Source organism: Thalassophryne amazonica, chromosome 1, assembly GCF_902500255.1.
Source record: "Thalassophryne amazonica chromosome 1, fThaAma1.1, whole genome shotgun sequence".
Lineage (NCBI taxonomy): Eukaryota > Metazoa > Chordata > Actinopteri > Batrachoidiformes > Batrachoididae > Thalassophryne > Thalassophryne amazonica.
Genome location: NC_047103.1, coordinates 40,055,671 through 40,076,907, shown reverse-complemented (window position 1 = coordinate 40,076,907; position 21,237 = coordinate 40,055,671). Strand labels below are relative to the sequence as shown.

The window sequence follows — 21,237 nt, the reverse complement described above, 5'->3', positions numbered from 1 at the left end:
TGGGAAATGGGAGTGGAGTCTGTTGTCCGTAACTTTAAAAAAAGTTGTACCTCTGTTGGATGGAACACTAAGTTGTCCACTCGAAAATCTCCATGGACAAGCGTAACCTCATTATCATTGGCTGGCAAATTCTCCATGAGCCAATCATAAAGTTCTGTCATGGCTGGAATGTCTCTGTGGGCGGCTGCCATGTACTGCTTCTTCCATGTCAACACCTTAACAAAGGTAGAGATACTTTAATGCACCTAAGGAGGTTTTCCAGAACAGCTACACCAACCTCAGCAGGTGATTGTACCTGTCTTTTGCAGTAACCGGGTCCTCTCCCATACCCTTCAAGTTTCAGGGAGGCAACGTTCAGTGAGTGTAGCTTTGCCAACAATTCCACAGCAGCCACATATAAAGCTGTCCTTTCTGCTGCGCTTACTCCAGGGAGCTGAAGATCCCTGAATATCCGGCCCTGCTCAAAACAGAGAGGTCCAGCGTTTTAGTGGATGTAGTGTATTTTTACATTTGTAACAACAGGGAAACTTTATAGGACACTAAAGTTTACAGAGTTAGACGATAAACCAGCCAGCAGGACACTAAGGGCACAGTCCAAACATCAACTCTTATCATTACACTGTAGAGCAAAGGTAAAGAAAATCTTTACAAAAAAAAACTTTAATGAAGGGACAGTGCCATTATTTTGGCTTGTTGAAGATACAACCCCAAGCAATTTTACCTTGGCTGTACATTACCTTTACATGTTCCATCACATAGAACTCTGTTCCAATGACGCTGGAATCGGTGCAGTGTAACAGGGGCTGAGGTACCGGAAAACCAGCAGCAAACAGAGACTTCTGCACCTGAAACTCCCTGCCCACCTAAAACACATTCCCAAAGAATGATTACTGAAAAACTAAAACATCATATGCATTCAAAGAAAAATGTCTTTATTTTTATTTTTTTAACAAAATACAAACTGTGAGTAGTGCCTCAAGGTACTTCAAAGAATGCACTCCTTTAAAACGCTGATGAAAAAAAAAAATCACATTTTTGTCCTTGTTTTTATTACAAATGCTCCACCAGCTGGGTTTAGTGATTTGTACTCCCTCAAGCAGCAGAGATACTAGTTAAATTACCTTCTGCGGTAAAAGATTACAATGAATAACTGTGGATTGTTAAAAATTATAAGAAAAACTTCTGCACACCTAAAAATAAAGCTATTTATTCCAGAGAGCTAATTATTCAAGCCAAGTTCAGGTGCACATCGTTGTCTCAACATTGAGACAATGATGGGTGATTATATTTCATGTAAGGCCGTCAGCCTGCAGGATTTTATCCCATGACCCCAGTAGGTGATCTCACTGATTAAGTTTTAGAAAAGTACTAACAAGGGAAACAAAACCTGAAGACAGCTGTCCCACATGATTATCCATCCCTCCTGTAAAATGCACTGTCACAATAACAAGTAGATTAACTGGAATCATTTTGGTTCATTAAATACCCACTAAGCTTTCACTTCCACAGATCAGACAGCCTGGATCTCCACTGGATTGGTTTCATCATTCCTCTATTAGACACATTCACCTGGTAATTACTGTCAGACAACTCTGTTATGTGGAATTCCACAGAGTTCAGTTCTGGGACCAATTACGTTTTTCTTATCCAGTACATGCTGCTCTACCTCTTCGACAAATACACATGTAATAATTCCAGCCAACTTTATTGTGATGATGCAATTTGTTTGAAGAGGTTCATAAACTTTCCCCTATGAATTCATTTCTGACTGCTAATTTTCTACAAATAATAAAGTTAAAAATGAATCTCAGGTGATTAAACCCAACAAATCAATGCAGAAGATCCAGCACTGTATTGAGACCTTCAGCTCTTCCCTTACCAAAAAGTAGTACATGCAAGTATGTTTCAAGTATACTTCCAGTTTACTTTTTATATACTTATCAATACTATTTTTTGGTAAGGGTTCTACTCGGTGTAGTCTATATAACCCGGGTATCTTTTTTGTTGTTGTTGTTGGAGTTTTAGTAGAGTTAAATTTTGTGTAACCAATGACAGACTGACCACCTTGCAGAAAGAAGGCTTTTACATAGCATGTTTCAACTGAAGTACTTTTCTGCTCACTTACTAAGAAAGTAACTAAAGTACTAAATGTTGCAAGTGCTTTTTTGGTATATTTTTCAAAATAAGTGAATACCCTGAAAGAAAATAACCTTTTGATGAACTTAAAGGGGTCATATTGTGCAAAAATCAGTTTTCTTCTACTTTTTACAGTTACTAAATGCATGTATTCAGAGTTTCATGTTAAACATCAGCCTGCAGCAACAACCCTGCGGTAAGCAATATTTTGGCTTGAAAAGGCTCTTTTTAGGGTTCCAGACATATAGTTGTGACCAAATATTTACATGGACTCATCATATGTGCATTAAAAGATTTCTTAGAACTATTATATTTGGGGTAGAATAATTTTATAGCATACATCTGTAACAGAAAAAAAACATGAATTTCATGGACTGTCATAAAATTATACAAAACAGAGTTTTAGAAAGAAGCGGCCATCCAAGAAAGAAGCCAGTGCTGCAGAATCAACAACTACAAGCTTGATAGATGCTAACAGCTGACTTAGTAGAGCCAACAAGGGGGAATAAACTTTCTGAGTGAAAGTGTTCTGGTTAGAAAAGAGAAAGACCGAGTTTTTAAACAAAATGACTGGAAGTAAATTTGGAGGCGTGAACGTGAGACACATAACCCCAAGAACACTGGGGCACCTATTAAACTTGGTGGTGAGAGCATCATATGCTGCACCCATTTTGCTGGAACAGGTACATTACCGAAAGTGATCTCAATAATGAAGAAATACTATCTTAGGATTATCCAGCAAATACTCAAAACCAGCGAGAGGCTGAAGCATGTACACAAATAGTTGATAAAACAAGACAATGACCCCAAACACAAGCCTAACCCTACTAACAATATACCAGGTCCATGCCAAGAAACCAATATTTGAATTAAAATGTACCAATTACTCCAAGATGAGGAATCAAATATTGAACAAGAATTCTTCCAGAATCTTTTTGATGGCCACCACAACTGTCTGGTCAAGGTGAAGCTTGCTAATGGACATTCAAGCCAACACTGGGAGTGTTGTATGTATACGTCTAGTGCAGTGTTGCGTTGACAAACCTCAAAATAAGTTTTATAATGCAGCTATTGATACTATATCGTATTCTTTCTTTTTTTCCCTTGTACAGCATCCAATAACAAACCATCATGATTATACTGCATCCAATAAGAAACTGCTGTGATTATCACAATATAAAGAGGATCATCAAAACATCAAAGCAGTACAGTAGGCAGTTGACTAATTTCAAGGTCAAAACATGCAGTGGGGGTTAAGGTTAGGATTGTGCATGAACTGTGATACTGGGGAGTTCAAATAACAATGTGTGCCATATTAATAGCAATTTGTGGTTTGTTCTTTGTCAACAGAAAAGGCCTAAATTAAAATGTTTGCATCAAATTCTTGGGTCAGATTATCTAATAAAAATGCATGTTGTACAATCATTCTTCTCCAGGAAAAGTACAGTTCAACAGAATCACTGAAACCTCAATATCAGGGGAAGGGGAGGGTAAACACATAACATCAATAACTGCTATGGACTGGTGATGGTTTTTGGCGCCTATTGTAATCTGAACTAAGTCACAGCTGTAATATCTTAAAGTTGATTATAAACCTGTATTATTTAAACATTCCACTTGTACAGAATTTGTTGTGAATGTGTTGTAGAATGTTGTACTGAACCTCTGTATTTATGCAGACCATCTTGAATAAAAACATTTATTATTATTATATGGCCATAACAAGTGTATGTCAACATCTGACAACTGTATGGCACAAACGTCCCAGCAAAATCAAACTGTATGAGAGAAATCTTAAAGGAAAGCTACTGAGACCTCCCAAAAGATTGAGAAACTACTTTATAAATCAGTTTATATTTTAGTTTGCAGCTGCTGGGAAACACGCCCACCTGCATGATGAGTGGGAGCAGGAGGGGGCGTGGCCAGAAGCTCTTTTCCATTTAAAATAACAGGCACATAGCTTTACTTTTTCTTTTCTTATTTCTGATTGTAAACCTTTATTACACTTATAAAACACAACTATAGCATATATATTTTGAAAGTACAGGTTGTCCTGGAAAAAAAAGACATAAAACTTGATTGTGGGATGCAGGGAGAGCTGTTAACAGCAATAATAAAACATTTACGCCAGGTGAGTGAACTGTCCAAAAAATGCACTCGGACCCCAGAGGGTTAAAGCCTGATTTATGCAGCTGCTGCTCTGTATCTGACAAAGTTTCTTTGACAGGATCTTTTCCCTTCAGGATGCATGTCCTCATTGTGCTTTAAGTCACGTGAAAAAGTACATATATGCTCCCTTTAACAAATGAATGTTTGAAGTGAGACCACTGTGTTGTACCTTGTGAGCTCCTGGCAGCAGTTCACCTGGCGGTTTCTTTCTGAGGACAAAGCTGTTGGAGGCTGTTTGGATTAGGAAAGTTGGGTTCGACTGACCACAGCTGGAGAAAAAGAACCCACCGTGAACAACAGTGTAAACGTATTTATTCCCGCATAACTTTCTGTACTTGACCCACTGCTATCTCACCTGTACTGTCTAACAGTCAGCTTGTCGTTATTTGACACCAGCGACGTAGAGGACAAATATCGCTGAAGCTGGACAACATTTAGTTTATGTTGTTCTCGTACAAGTGTTAATTCCTCCATGTTTGCCGCTAATATGTCCACGGGGCGTCTTCTGCTGTATGTCTACTTCCCAACTAGACCATAGACATAAACAAACAATAGAGCGGACAGCGTTATTCATTGAAGGAGGAGCTCCGACTACCATCTTGGGTAAGAAACTGAATAAAACAACGTGCTCGCTGCTTATGCCTCAAAAGTATCCTAAATGTTTGGGGAAGTTGTAACCTGTCGATAAATTGCTATTGCTATTTTTTATGTGAATTCTGTATATGTTAATAGAACATAATTTCATGCAAAACGTTTTATTGAAGAACAACAGCAGGTACCACTACCTCTGGTATCAGTTCTGTCAGTTACAGTGTGTTTATGACAGGAGGGAATACTGTTGTTTTGAATGAGGGTTAAGAATGATATATTACTGGGGAAGAGGCAGTCAAAAACATTACTTACAAAGCAGCTACTGATATGGCCTCCAATAGCAGTTAATGTGTTTCATGTCACCGACATTAATGAGCAAAGCTCCTCACTATCTCCCATGTCATTCAGGTCCATCAGACTTTTTTCACTATAAGTAGTGTTGTAAACTTAAACTAGGGGCCCTGATTTTGCCTTCCATCACTCGGTAGTTGTACAAAAAAGATGCAAGATATCTAATGCATTTTTTGTGCTGTGATTGGAGGAGTGATTTTTACATGTAATTTACATGCTACATAGTCAATGACTCACCAGAAAGGTTGTCAAAGTGTGCACTGCCTCTCAGGTTAGCGTTTCCGGTTTCCGTGTCAACCAAAGGTATCGACTGTCCACTGAAAATGTGCGACATCTCTTCTATTAACGCAAGATCTCCTCTATTATCACTCCAGGAAGATTTTAACATTTGTGATTTCTGGTTTCAGTGTCGACTGTCCACTAGAGGTGGGCGGATCGATCCTAATATCGATCATATCGATACCAACGCTGGTATTGATATTGAACGATCCTCGTGGAAAAAGATCGATACTCAAGCTTTTTTCTCTCCTGCAAGCACTGACTGCTGCGCATGCAGATTCATCAAAGATTCATCTCTGTAAGAGCAGCGCTGTGCTGTGTCACACAACACGGAGCAGCGCACCCTTGTATTGTGGTTTGTCAGCCCTCTACCTCAGGAGAGTTTGTTTTAAGTTGTGTTGAGTGATATTTTTTTAAACAAATATGTTGATTGTGATAATAAAGTATTTTGTACAATGTTTGGCGAAATTCTATCCTAGAACTTTTAGATCCTTTGGATCTATGAAGCTTAAATATGAAAAAGTATCGGTATCGATATCGGTGACACTGGGCCTGAATTTACTTGGTATCAGATAAATACCAAAATTCCCGGTATCGGCCACCTCTACTGTCCACTGAAATCGTGCGAGATCTCTATTGTCGCTCCAGAAAGAGTTCAACATTTGACATTTCTGGTTGCAGTGTCAACCCAACATTTAGCATTTCTGGTTTCTGCATCATCGTACCATAGAGCGAGCTTGCCAAGGCGCCTGTGGCACTGTCGCTTCACTCATGATATGTTTCATGTCGCCAACCTTAATGAGTGAAGCTCATCACCATCTCACCATGTCATTTAGGTCCTTTAGACTTTTTTTTCCAATATAACAGTGTTGTAAACTTAAATGTTAAAAAATTAAATTGCGTTTCCGGTTTCAGTGTCGACGGTGCACTCAATTCACAAAAGATCTAGCCTTTATTTTTATTGCACATATATACATACATACAACGAAAACACACACACACAGAGAGAGAGAGAGAGAGAGAGAGAGAGAGAGAGAGAGAGAGAGAGAGAGAGAGAGAGAGAGAGAGAGAGAGAGAGAGAGAGAACCTTTCAGGAACTGATGTACTGGAGTTCGGTTTAAGCACGGACCTGATTTAGAGGCGCACACTTCGTGGCAGTCGCGGATGACAGACGTGTACTTTGTGCACAGATTTCGCATTGTGTTTTACTGTTCTTTAAAAAAAACGAAACATTATTGTGTGATGGCGACGATGGAGGAGCTGAAGCTGCGGGTTCGAGAGCTGGAAAACGAGCTCATTAAGTGCAAACAGAAGCGGTGCGCCGGGGACGATCATGCTCACAAGCTCAGACCCAAAATCCAACAAATGAGCGCAGAAGTGGTGGATTCGAACCCGTACAGGTGATTTATCCTTTTATACTTACCGTTATTTCAGTTTGATCGGACACTGCGGTGTCCACAGTAGAGGAGGCTCCGCCTTTATGACTCATGCATTCCATGTTGGTGTTTTAGCAGCTAACATTAGCTGTTTTATATTTATTTATTTATTTTACAGTCGTCTGATGGCTTTGAAGAGGATGGGCATCGTGGATGATTATGAGGTATGACATAAGAGTGTCTCTTGTGTATATAATCCACAGTAAATCTAAATTATAAGACATTGGGTTGGACTTTACATAGGCGGAAGGGGGGCAGCCCCCCAATCCAGTTGCACCACGTCAAATAAAGTTACATACCACCAACCGATCATATTGCATAATAGTGTACATTTTAATATTATATAAAGCACATAAGTTAAATCAGATTTTGTGGCCTTATTAATATGCACATGTTGCGGACATGAACGAGCAAAGTTCTTCAGCATCTCACCGTGTCATTTAGGTCTAGGGATGGGTATTGATAAGATTTTACCGATATCAGTGCCATTATAGATTCTGCTTATCGATCTGGTTCGTTATTGATTTCCTTTTCAATACCTCTTGTGAATTTTCTGTGTACTAAAAGTAGGCTTTACAGGTTTTCTATGTCAACATTTTATTGAGTCTTAAAATAAATATGAAATTGGTCACTGGACATAAATAAAAATCAATAAAATCTGTACATGGTCACTGGATCCTTGATGTCAAGACTTAAATAAAATCCAAATGGTGTATCCTTGATCTCTGAACATAAATAGAAATAAGCAAAATCTGTAGTTTTTGTCTAAAGCATTTCCTTTCGGACATTAATGGCATGAATGTCACTCTATACCTCTGAGCTGAGCTTGGCCGGCTGCACGTCACATCAATGTAATTGATAAAGAAAGCAGGACATCTCATTTTGGGAGAAAAAAACATTTTAGTTGATTGTAGTTTATTGTTTGTATTACAATGTTTGGAAAGGTGTCATTTGATATAAAATGGCGATTTGCTTTGAAGTTATCAATTCCATCCGGACTCCAACGTGACTCAGCAGAGAGCGGCGCAGTGTTTGGAGCTGTGTGAACGGAATGGAGGACGATTCTCTTTTGTTGCCCGCAGCAAGACAAGAGTCCCAGTTAGTGACTTTAATCAGCACAAAAGTGACTCATGATTGACATTTTTAAATGGCATTGAGATGGGTTAAGAAGCGGACTTGCCACTTCTGAAAAGCAGCGAAGCAATGAACCAACAAAGCAGTGGGTCGGAGCACTGCTTCGTTGGTTCAAGCTTCAAGAATAGCCGCTGCAGAAGCGGTTGATTGCAAACCCGCTGCATGGTTTGCAATCAGCATAGAGAAATGATCATTTTCCTGACAAACACCCTCAAAAACAACGGCCGCTCTGAAGGACTGATGAGGGAATCGTTAAGCAGAAAGGTTATTGATGTCGGTGGATCGTAATCATTTCGTGGCATTTCCAGTTTGTGGTTTTGCCAACCATCATTTTGTGTTTTTTTACAACAGTGTTGTCCGGTTTGTGCCTTCGTCTACCATAAGAGTGAGCGTCGTGCTGCTGTGCGGCGCTTTGCTTGTATAAATGACAAGGAAATAATCAAGTAAATCTGGATGCAGTTTATAATATCGTTATCTATTATCTAACTGAACAATTCTTCACTTTGATCTGGGCCATATCGGAATTGTGCAACTGCGCACGACTCCCTGAAATTCACAGAGCTATTATCTGGAAGCAGAAATATTCAGATTTCCAAACCTTTTATGTATTTCACAAAAAACAAAGTCTAACCCAGCCATTCTCCCAATCAATCAATCAATCAACTTTTTTCTTGTATAGCGCCAAATCACAACAAACAGTTGCCCCAAGGCGCTCCACATTGCAAGGCAAGGCCATACAATAATTATGAAACACAGTCTACGTCTAAAGCAACATAACCAAGGGATGGTCCAGGGTCACCCGATCCATCCCTAACTATAAGCCTTAGCGAAAAGGAAAGTTTTAAGCCTAATCTTAAAAGTAGAGAGGGTATCTGTCTCCCTGATCTGAATTGGGAGCTGGTTCCACAGGAGAGGAGCCTGAAAGCTGAAGGCTCTGCCTCCCATTCTACTCTTACAAACCCTAGGAACTACAAGTAAGCCCGCAGTCTGAGAGCGAAGCGCTCTAATGGGGTAATATGGTACTATGAGGTCCCTAAGATAAGATGGGACCTGATTATTCAAAACCTTATAAGTAAGAAGAAGAATTTTAAATTCTATTCTAGCATTAACAGGAAGCCAATGAAGGGAGGCCAACACGGGTGAGATATGCTCTCTCCTGCTAGTCCCCGTCAGTACTCTAGCTGCAGCATTCTGAACCAACTGAAGGCTTTTTAGGGAACTTTTAGGACAACCTGATAATAATGAATTACAATAGTCCAGCCTAGAGGAAACAAATGCATGAATTAGTTTTTCAGCATCACTCTGAGACAAGACCTTTCTGATTTTAGAGATATTGCGTAAATGCAAAAAGGCAGTCCTACATATTTGTTTAATATGCGCTTTGAATGACATATCCTGATCAAAAATAACTCCAAGATTTCTCACAGTATTACTAGAGATCAGGGAAATGCCATCCAGAGTAACGATCTGGTTAGACACCATGCTTCTAAGATTTGTGGGGCCAAGTACAATAACTTCAGTTTTATCTGAGTTTAAAAGCAGGAAATTAGAGGTCATCCATGTCTTTATGTCTGTAAGACAATCCTGCAGTTTAGCTAATTGGTGCGTATCCTCTGGCTTCATGGATAGATAAAGCTGGGTATCATCTGCGTAACAATGAAAATTTAAGCAATACCGTCTAATAATACTGCCCAAGGGAAGCATGTATAAAGTGAATAAAATTGGTCCTAGCACAGAACCTTGTGGAACTCCATAATTAACTTTAGTCTGTGAAGAAGATTCCCCATTTACATGAACAAACTGTAATCTATTAGACAAATATGATTCAAACCACCGCAGCGCAATGCCTTTAATACCTATGACATGCTCTAATCTCTGTAATAAAATTTTATGGTCAACAGTATCAAAAGCAGCACTGAGGTCCAACAGAACAAGCACAGAGATAAGTCCACTGTCCGAAGCCATAAGAAGATTATTTGTAACCTTCACTAATGCTGTTTCTGTACTATGATGAATTCTAAAACCTGACTGAAACTCTTCAAATAGACCATTCCTCTGCAGGTGATCAGTTAGCTGTTTTACAACTACCCTCTCAAGAATCTTTGAGAGAAAAGGAAGGTTGGAGATTGGCCTATAATTAGCTAAGATAGCTGGGTCAAGTGATGGCTTTTTAAGTAATGGTTTAATTACTGCCACCTTAAAGGCCTGTGGTACATAACCAACTAACAAAGATAGATTGATCATATTTAAGATTGAAGCATTAAATAATGGTAGGACTTCCTTGAGCAGCCTGGCAGGAATGGGGTCTAATAAGCATGTTGATGGTTTGGATGAAGTAACTAATGAAAATAACTCAGACAGAACAATCGGAGAGAAAGAGTCTAACCAAATACCGGCATCACTGAAAGCAGCCAAAGATAACGATACATCTTTGGGATGGTTATGAGTAATTTTTTCTCTAATAGTCAAAATTTTGTTAGCAAAGAAAGTCATGAAGTCATTACTAGTTAAAGTTAATGGAATACTCAGCTCAATAGAGCTCTGACTCTTTGTCAGCCTGGCTACAGTGCTGAAAAGAAACCTGGGGTTGTTCTTATTTTCTTCAATTAGTGATGAGTAGAAAGATGTCCTAGCTTCACGAAGGGCTTTCTTATAGAGCAACAAACTCTTTTTCCAGGCTAAGTGAAGATCTTCTAAATTAGTGAGACGCCATTTCCTCTCCAACTTACGGGTTATCTGCTTTAAGCTACGAGTTTGTGAGTTATACCACGGAGTCAGACACTTCTGATTTAAAGCTCTCTTTTTCAGAGGAGCTACAGCATCCAAAGTTGTCTTCAATGAGGATGTAAAACTATTGACAAGATACTCCCAAATTCCCATACTTAAGAATGCTGCAGCCCACCTAGAATTTTCAGGAATTTCCCTGAATTCCAGTTTAAGAATGATCTGGGTGTTTTATTTCTGACTTTTTCCTCACACGTCTGCTTGGCTGTCAAAATAAGGCTTAAAATGGGTGTAATATTGCCTAAAACCCAGTAGCTCTTACAGCAGGCCCCAGACTCCTGGCCAACTTTCAGGATTTTTCAGCACGTCTCATTCTCATGCACCCACAACCATTTAGTTATAATTAGATTATTATGCACTTGCACTTTGAACTGAGATCCGCATGAATATACAATGATGGAACTGTGCATTCATGCACCTGTCACAAGATGACTTCAGTGTTTTTCTGTGCTGACAGAAAATCCGCACCTTTACGGTGGCTGTGGTGGGTGTTGGTGGCGTGGGCAGCGTGACGGCTGAAATGCTCACAAGATGTGGCATTGGTAAGGTAATAAACATTGAGTTATTCTCTCCAGATTTTCTTTTTTGTGTTTTCATCTCTTGCATTTTGTTTTCTTGCCGTTGCGTAACCTCACGTATGGTTGTGCTGTCAGTTGCTCCTCTTTGACTATGATAAAGTCGAACTGGCCAACATGAACAGATTGTTCTTCCAGCCTCATCAGGCGGGCCTCAGTAAAGTGGAAGCAGCAGAGCACACGCTCAGGTATAGGTTTTTCCCCCTTCTTATTCTCGTAGTGACAGTTTTTCAAAAATTGTCATTTAGTTTCACACGTTACTCGTTTTCCTCAACAGAAGCATTAATCCTGATGTGTCCTTTGAGACCCATAACTACAACATAACCACGGTGGCAAATTTCACACACTTCATGGACCGTATCAGGTCAGCATTCCTACTTCAGATAAGTGTTCTTCCTCTTTTGTGACCACCGCACAGTTTCATGACCGGCCATTCTGTGTTTTCTTCAGTCATGGAGGGTTGGAAGATGGGAAGCCAGTGGATTTGGTCCTGAGCTGTGTGGACAATTTTGAGGCCAGAATGGCCATCAATGCAGTAAGTGCACTATAAAAACACAACACTGCGCATCCTGTTGGACAAACCGTGCTTTGCACGTGTTATTCTTTATAGATTTGTTACTTTCATTACATCTCCTGCAGGCTTGTAATGAACTAGGTCAGATCTGGATGGAGTCTGGTGTCAGTGAGAATGCTGTTTCAGGACACATCCAGCTAATCGTTCCTGGAGAGACGGCTTGCTTTGCAGTATGTTCGTATGATGTGTATGTAAATGTTGTTAGCAGTGAGTGGAGTCGTATGGTAACACTGATCTTTTGACAGTGCGCTCCTCCCCTGGTGGTTGCAGCTAACATTGATGAGAAGACCCTAAAAAGGGAGGGTGTATGTGCTGCTAGCTTGCCAACAACAATGGGCGTGGTCGCTGGCCTCCTGGTGCAAAATGTACTCAAGTAAGACATTACCATGTGGACAACACCACAGTTTGTGTGATTTTTGCCTCCGGACATCACCACGACAGAGTGGATATAAAATAAAATGTTTGTAGTTTTGACTTTCAATGCATATGCCAAAGTATATACATTAAAAATACATGGATAACACCATGAAGGGAAAACACTTATTTCCATTCTGGTCCATATATAGAACAAAAACTCAAACATACAAACAAAAAGAAATACAGGATAAATGAACAATTATAACAATATTTAAAATGTGCAGGGGTGGTGGCCAAGTGGTTAATGCGCTTGGTTTCAGTTTAGAAGGCTCCGGGTTCAAATCCCACCCCTGCCACATTTTTCCATGTAATGTGGAGTTGCGTCAGGAAGGGCATCCGGCATAAAACCTGTGCCAATTCAACATGCAGATCCACCTTGGATTTGCTGTGGTGACCCCGAGTGCAAAACAAGGGAGCAGCAGAAGGGACTTACACTTATAATATTTAAAATAACGACTTGGCTGAGGATGGGGAAGTGTGGTATAAGCTACCTGGTCTGCTGCCACAGCGACCCAGATAAATGGTAGAAAATGAATGAATAAAATAAGTCAACAATACAAGTACACATACGTAGCTAGTATAAAAAGCTAAGATTTGGTCTATAATACCAGCAAATTAATGATGATGATAATAAACAAGAGCAATCTGAGATTTCTGACGTCCATCAATCCTGTGTCGCAGACAGAACGGTCCCCCCTAAAAATTGGTCCACCCTGCCTTCATTGCGCATGCATCATTTGAGACCACATCAGCTCATCAAAGACTAAGTCTCTACACCCAAAGCCATCAAAGGGAATGTGATTTTTAACTATCAGATGACAGTCATCTTAAATCATTCTAAAGTCAGTTTTAAGCAGAAAACGAGGCGATAATCGGTGAGCTGTTACTGACGCTCTGAAATGACGTAGGCGCAGCAGCTGCTTGGCGCTCTGATCGGTTCGCCATCTTTTATTATGAAATAATGCTGAATTTATGTGGAAATAATTGTTGTACAAAAGCTTCAGATATCTGTCACTAAGGGCCCTGTCCCACTGGCGTTAGGAGGATTTGCGTATGGATTGTGCACAAAATTGGCCCATATTCACCAAACATCCGCAATATCCGTGTAACTGAGTCGGCCGTCATCCGCCCGTGATCATCCACAGAGGCACGCGTGTCCGCAGCCAGGATTTTTGAGCTGTTCAAAAATCTGAATGCGGATGACATCCGCCTTACATACTCCATATATACTCAATTCATACACAATACATACTCACTCTATGCGCTGTATATCTGCCGTTAACTGCTGAGATCCACAACTGACGGGGATTTGCGGCTTGGCAGCGGACTGGGACAGTGTGTAAAACAGATATATATCGTGCCTATCATGTCCACATCACAAACTAAAATATGTTGTAGCGAATGCATACAAATTGGCCACGAATAAAACGTTTTTATTACATCTGCTTTGCAGCTGATTTGCAGACAATCTGTGAATGCATAACAAACACGTCACGTAAACCCAAAGTACTATATGTGGCAGAAAGCGACATACCTGCCAGTCAGTGCCGGTCCGGCTGTGTAAATCCACAAAGATGTAGCTGCTGCAATCCAGGACTTTTATTTAACACCAACAAAAGGAAGAGTTGCTGTTTATCCACAACTCACTAAAAAAAAAAAAAAAAAAAAAAAGTCTCACACCCCGAGTGGCTTCCCCCCTCCCGCTCCCCAAACTCATGAACAGTTAACCCTCGCATGACAAAATGAACATTAACTCTATGATCAACTTGTCCAAGTCCAGCAAATGCTCCAGAGGCTGTATTATTGGTGTGAATATTGATGCCGACAGCTTGAGTGCGCTTCTTTTATGACCGCAATGCAGATGCCGTGCACGCGCAACACGTGCGCTATGCATTCATAATACACCCATAATACTGCCGCGATAATCTCAATGTGTCGGATCAGTTTCCTCAATACATGCGTTATATAACTGTGATTGTTCATCATATATTCGCTATATATTATTAATATATCCATAATTCATACTGGGACATTTGTCATTTTTGGCCGTTTTTGTGGCGGACGACAGCGAACGCCCGTGATTTGTGTACTCAATTCATGCACAATTAATCCTCTCCCCAGTGGGACAGGGCCCTAAAATAGATGATGACTGGAGTGCAGTTTTAAGCAGAACAAGGTGATAATCTGTGAATTGGTGGTGAAGCTCAGAAATGATGCTGCTGAGCTCTGAAATGACGCATGCACAGTGAAGGCAGGGTGGACCAATTTTTAGGGGGGACTGTTCAGTCAGCAACACCAGATCCGGATCACCTCCTGCTAACAGTGAAGACTGTTACTTAAATACTATGAATAAACTCAAGGGACTTAACAAAAATACAGCATGAACCATTTAGGAATTAGTTTTGTACACAGTCCCTCCACCGTCACAGGCCAAAAGTAATCCAACAAAATACTTACTAATGTATTACAGATTAACACCATCTGTCACAGCTGTGTGATGGAGTGAAAAAGAAAGTTCTATAAGAAAAGAGATCAATCTAAGTTAGTCTTCAATGTGTCTTCTGGCAAAGTGTAGCTGATCTTTCACATCTTTTTTGTAAATAATCTTTCTCTGTGCCACTCAACCATAAATTTGTATACGAAGTAAGTGGTGATGTAAGAGACAAAAGTTGCACTCTGCAGTTTCTCCACTCGCTGCCTACTCCAGAAAGGTACTACCATCATGCTGGTAGTAATCACTCAATAATTGAAGTAAATAATGTCTAAGACATATTCAGTGACTTGGAAATGTTCGTGTGTCCATCCCCTGACTCGTTTTCAGACAAGTGGCTGTAAAAATGAAGCTTTGTATTATTAAAACTGGAGGTGGAGGGACTGTACATACTAACAGAGATTTATTTTTATTTTTTGTTCTAGGTTTCTGTTAAACTTTGGAACAGTCAGCTATTATCTAGGCTACAATGCTATGCAGGACTTCTTCCCAACCATGAGGATGAAGGCCAACCCCCAGTGCCACGACCACCACTGCAGGAGACAGCAGGACGAGTACAAGGTGCGTGGAGTCACTTGTTTGGGAGCTTTAGGAGTGATTCAGTACCAGAACTCATGAAACTCATGGTGGTGGTTGCGTGCACCTGTTTTGCAGAAGAAGGAAGTAGAACGACCAAAGGTGGAAGTTGTGGAAGTAGAGGAGGAAGTTGTACATGAGGACAACGAGTGGGGTGACTGACAAGTGCTTATTCAGATTACCATGTGAGATGTGTAACATGATTTATTCACTGTAATATTACTGCACAGGTATTGAACTGGTGTCTGAGATGACCGAGGCAGAGTTACAGGCTGCGTCAGGACCCCTCCCTGAACTCCCAGAAGGCATCACTGTGGCTTACACCATTCCAGCTGTGGTCAGTATTCTTTAGTCACTGTACATTAATGATTTAGAAGTATTTCATGACTGCCCTGCTTCACAATAGTGTGAGTTCTGATCAGTCAGTGGAATTTATTTTTTGGACAGATAATCAGGTCTGTGGTCATGTTGGTTAATTTGCTACCTTGCTGGTGTTTCAAATATTTCAGAACTGGCCCCTGAGAAGTGTTAGGGCAGTCTCCCGTTGCTGATTTTCTATCTTTGGCACAAAAAAAAAAAAAAAAATCTGCTAATCGGTGGTGAAAGTAGTATTGTAGAAACATTGTGAGCAATCAGGAAAGTTGGAAACATGCTGAAAAAATGTATTATGTCATAAGCCACAAAACGTGAATAACAGATTTAACTGGTGTGGAGAAGGGTACTCGTGAAAGTGGACAACTGGGTCCAATATGCGATAATCTGGACCCACAGTTCTCTGAGCCTCATTGTGATTCTCCTTCGCAACATGAAATCCATGAAAGTATGTCGCGCTCTTCAACAGAAGACAGTTTTGAGATGTTAAGAGACATTTTCGCTTTCTGGAAACATGTAAAGAAGTAGCATTTTGCACTTGTGCAAAAACAGTACTAGATTAAACAGAACTAGTGCTGCAGCTGAGCTAAAATTTCCATAATAATTGTTCATTTTGTGATAAAAGCATGGAATTTGGTTGAAATAAAAGGATTAATAAAAGGAATAGTTTTGACTGTGTTGAATGTTTGGTTTCCAAAGTAAAGGTCAAAGAAGGTTGACGTCCATTGGATTTTATGACATATGATACCCCATAACATAATACTAAGCATGACAGATGGTGCAAACTATTCCTTTTTAAAATGCTATAAACTCATCCAATAATTTGCTTTTTTTTTTTTTTTTTAATCAAAATTGGAGCGACTTTAATTTTTGACCCCTGTACAAACTGAAACTGACCTCGTCACAATTTTGTTTGCTTTTTTAACCCCATAACTGTATGGAATTAAGTCATAGATAGTCCAAACTATACCTTTTTGGAATCATTATGATCAGACAAATAATGTGGTATAGATTTCAACATGATTGGAGCATTTTTAAATTTTGACCCTTGTGTAATTCTTTATTGACCCCTGTAGCTCATTAGAGGTCAGCTCCAGCATGGTTCCATATCTGAAAATAAACATTAGTTAATTTAGAATATGTCTGCCAAATTCCATGCTTTTATCACAAAATGCACAATTGTTTTGCAATGCTGCCCCACTAAACACTAAACTGTACAAAACAACACTAGAAAAAACACTAAAAAAGCAACAATAGACAAAACAGTACATTTGTTAATACTCTGTTACACTTGTATGCAAATGGACATACACAGTATAAAAGTAGGTAATACAAATTTTGCCTATTTAAAAAATAAATAAATAAAAATCAGGCCCAATTTCCTTAATTTTGAATTTGGAATGAAGAATGGGCTAAAAATCATCAATGGGAGAGCAGCATTACAGTAGTGTTCAGAATAATAGTAGTGCTATGTGACTAAAAAGATTAATCCATGTTTTGAGTATATTTCTTATTGTTATTATTACATGGGAAACAAGGTACCAGTAGATTCTCACAAATCCAACAAGACCAAGCATTCATGATATGCACACTCTTAAGGCTATGAAATTGGGCTATTAGTAGAAAAGGGGGTGTTCACAATCAGCATCTGCTGTTGACGCTACAAACTCAAAACTGTTATGTTCAAACTGCTTTTTTAGCAATCCTGTAAATCACTAAACTAGTATTTAGTTGTATAACCACAGTTTTTCATGATTTCTTCACATCTGCGAGGCATTAATGTTGTTGGTTTGGAACCAAGATTTTGCTCATTTACTAGTGTGCTTGGGGTCATTGTCTTGTTGAAACACCCATTTCAAGGGCATGTCCTCTTCAGCATAAGGCAACATGACCTCTTCAAGTATTTTGACATATCCAAACTGATCCATGATACCTGGTATGTGATATATAGGCCCAACACCATAGTAGGAGAAACATACCCATATTATGATGCTTGCATCACCATGCATCACTGTCTTCACTGTGAACTGTGGCTTGAATTCAGAGTTTGGGGGTCGTCTCACAAACTGTCTGCGGCCCTTGGACCCAAAAAGAACAATTTTACTCTCATCAGTCCACAAAATATTCCTCCATTTCTCTTTAGGCCAGTTGATGTGTTCTTTGGCAAACTGTAACCTCTTCTGCACGTCTTTTATTTAACAGAGGGACTTTGCGGGGGATTCTTGCACATAAATTAGCTTCACACAGGCGTCTTCTAACTGTCACAGCACTTACAGGTAACTCCAGACTGTCTTTGATCATCCTGGAGCTGATCAATGGGTGAGCCTTTGCCATTCTGGTTATTCTTCTATCCATTTTGATGGTTGTTTTCCGTTTTCTTCCACGCGTCAGTGGTGTTTTTGTCCTTTTTAAAGCATTGGAGATCATTGTAGATGAACAGCCTATCATTTTTTGCACCTGCATGTAAGTTTTCCCCTCTCCAATCAACTTTTTAATCAAACTACGCTGTTCTTCTGAACAATGTCTTGAACGTCCCATTTTCCTCAGGCTTTCAAAGAGAAAAGCATGTTCAACAGGTGCTGGCTTCATCCTTAAATAGGGGACACCTGATTCACACCTATTTCTTCCACAAAATTGATGAACCCACTGAATGAACGTCACACTACTATTATTGTGAACACCCCCTTTTCTACTTTTTTTTTACTAATAGCCCAATTTCCTAGGCTTAAGAGTGTGCATATCATGAATGTTTGGTCTTGTTGGATTTGTGAGAATCTACTGAATCTACTGGTACCTTGTTTCCCATGTAACAATAAAAAGTATACTCAAAACCTGGATTAATCTTTTTAGTCACATAGCACTACTATTATTCTGAACACTACTGTAGATTATGATATACTGTTTGACAAGGAAGCTGAGTAAGTCTGAAAGCCAAATACGATGTAAACATGGAGAGGCTGTACATGGGGAAAAGTTGACTTTGTTCAGTAGGGTTGAGCCGGATACTCGTTTCAGATGAGTATCCGGTACGGATAAAGCATTTTTGACGAGCACGAGCATGATCCGAATAAAACTCATCAATATCTGTGCTCGTACTGAAGGAAAATCCTGATTGGCTAACTGACTGTCTTCACACTCTGTGATTGGCCAGTCACACACAGCGCCCGCCCCTCCCTACACAGACATGTCTCACACAGACACACACAAAGAGAGAGTGGATCTCTCTCTTTGTGTTTGGCTTGACTTTAGCTCACGTTGCTGTGCTCCTTAATTTTTCTTCAGTTCGCCTCTATTTTTGGTTTGTATGGTATTTAAACTTACTTGGTGGACTTGTTTCATAACATACGTGGTGCATTTGACAAGACAGAGCTGAAAGCGGCTGATGTTGTCGCTCACTGACTCCAACGGTCGGGTTTTTTTTTTTTTTTACCGTTTGTTTGCTGGCTGCTGATATAAAGTCAGTTGGAAAACTTTGCTCGTAGTGAACGTGGTGCTATTGAGAAGAATATAGTGAACAAGGCTGACATTATTTCCCTGTTTGCCATCACTGGATGTTTGTGTGAATCACCAAAATCACACAGATCATTAAAAAAATAAACAATCTTAGAACAACCTCTCTCTCTCACTCAGTCACACACACACATACACACACAGACACCTTAATCAAAATGCTAAGAATGTTAGGTAGCAAAAATAAAGAAATAATTGAAAAAAATCAGTTTGATCATAAATTAATAATAACAAAAAAGAAACTTGTGTTGATTATGACAGCTCTTGTTCATACATACTTAGTTCATAATTTCCTACTACATTGAATGTCAATTCTGAGGCTGTTCTGTAAATATTCATTCATACACTTACAAATATTCATGTTCTGAGTTTATAAAAAACTTGTTCTGTAAATAGTTCCTTTACTATTGTGATCAAAAACATTGAATGTCAATTCTGAGGCTGCTCTGTAAATATTCATTATTACACTTTAGAACATTCATGTTCTAAGTTCATAAGTTGTTTTGTAAATAGATCTCTTACTTTTGTGATCAAAATCATTGATTTGAATCTCAATTTTGAGGCTGTTCTGCAAATAGTTTTCAAATAAACAAATATAGCAACCTCTGATCAATCCATATAAAAAAAATAATGTACAGATGTAAGCCCCACCCATTTCTGGTTAGACCCCACCCACTCCAAGTACAGATACAGATCATTTAGATGGTTGAACAGATACTGGTGTACTTGCTCATCCTTATTGTTCAGGTTCTATATGTGGACATTTTGACACCAAGTAAGCTAACTGTTTACTATGGTAGGTTACATACCTTAAGCACGTTTGTTCTAAAGTTGATTTTCACCACATTACTGACACTCTAACTGAAACATGGCAGCTGCCTGGAAGGCAGTTAAAGAGGTTTGAAAAACTGACAAAGTGCACAAAGTAGTTAGCAGTTACTTAAATGTATTTGCTTGTAGATAACGGCTAAAACGAAAAGAGGGAAAGAGGGATGTAAGGTGGTCTTGTATCTCCCTGCAGATACTGACTGTGTTGTTTGCTCTGTGTCCATTTAACCCAGCAAACATCTAATGAGGAGACTGTGGAAGACACTGAACAGAGCTTAGAAGAACTGATGGCTCAGATGAGGAAGTTATAAGCAGCAAAGTGTTGTCTTTACAAATTATATTTTATCATGTTCTCTCAGCAGCATATCATCAATCTCTATACATGAGCAAATGCATAAATTGGCTATGCATTATACACTGTCTGGTTAAAATGTTTCTTTGAAAGATGTGTTAAAACCGTAACATGAAATGTGCAACTGCTAAAGGGTACTGCATGGTAACTACTGCTGACGGCATAACCTTACTAAACCTTTGTTTTTTAACAAAGGCTCATAGATGAAATGTTGCCAGTGTGTCACAATATGTTATTGATGCACCAGAAAAATAGGGAGCACTGGTCCACATAAACACAAAATAATGTCTGTGCATTAACATCTGTAACCATATGTATCATTTACAATTTTGATTTGAGAATGTGGTGCATAAATGTTCATTTTTCTGCTCTGTTATTACCGTAAAGCTTCACAAAAACAGCCACTGCAACAGTAATTATAAATTTCATCTCAATAAAGTATTTATTAATGCAAACATCTTAATTTCTTTTGTCCTATATAACTTTTACATGTTTTTTTTATTACAATAAATGCATGTATAAAAACAATGCACTTAATACATTGTGTTTTGCATATTGTTACACTAATCTGACTCTATGTACACAGCATTAATTTATGTAAACCTGGACTCGATATATCAAGTTAAAGGCAAATCATTAGATTCATTCTGTTAAGTGAATGA

General features: G+C 39.2%; 2 protein-coding genes across 4 annotated transcripts in view; one reads left to right on the top strand and one right to left on the bottom strand.

Annotated features, from left to right (window-relative positions):
* Positions 1-300: 300 nt before the first annotated feature.
* nphp3 (nephronophthisis 3) overlaps positions 301-21,237 on the bottom strand; it is a 64,970-nt gene continuing 44,033 nt past the window's right edge. For both annotated transcript variants that reach the window (XM_034168460.1, XM_034168470.1), the window contains exons 29-30: positions 738-863; positions 301-457 (exon numbers count right to left, since the gene is read on the bottom strand). In XM_034168460.1, the coding sequence (XP_034024351.1) occupies positions 752-863 (112 nt within the window). In that variant the 3' untranslated portion in view covers positions 301-457; positions 738-751. The remainder of the gene's footprint in view (positions 458-737; positions 864-21,237) is intronic.
* Positions 6,656-21,030, top strand: uba5 (ubiquitin-like modifier activating enzyme 5). 2 transcript variants are annotated; one of them, XM_034168524.1, is made up of 12 exons: positions 6,656-6,926; positions 7,081-7,126; positions 11,338-11,427; positions 11,534-11,643; positions 11,733-11,819; positions 11,906-11,990; positions 12,095-12,199; positions 12,275-12,402; positions 15,363-15,498; positions 15,592-15,667; positions 15,744-15,850; positions 20,457-21,030. In XM_034168524.1, exons 1-12 carry the CDS (start codon positions 6,691-6,693, stop codon positions 20,532-20,534), a joined length of 1,284 nt encoding a protein of 427 aa, XP_034024415.1. In that variant the 5' UTR covers positions 6,656-6,690; the 3' UTR covers positions 20,535-21,030. The 2 variants fall into 2 exon arrangements, with proteins under 2 accessions (XP_034024415.1, XP_034024421.1); XM_034168530.1 differs by lacking the exons at positions 6,656-6,926; positions 7,081-7,126 and having other exon boundaries at positions 11,341-11,422.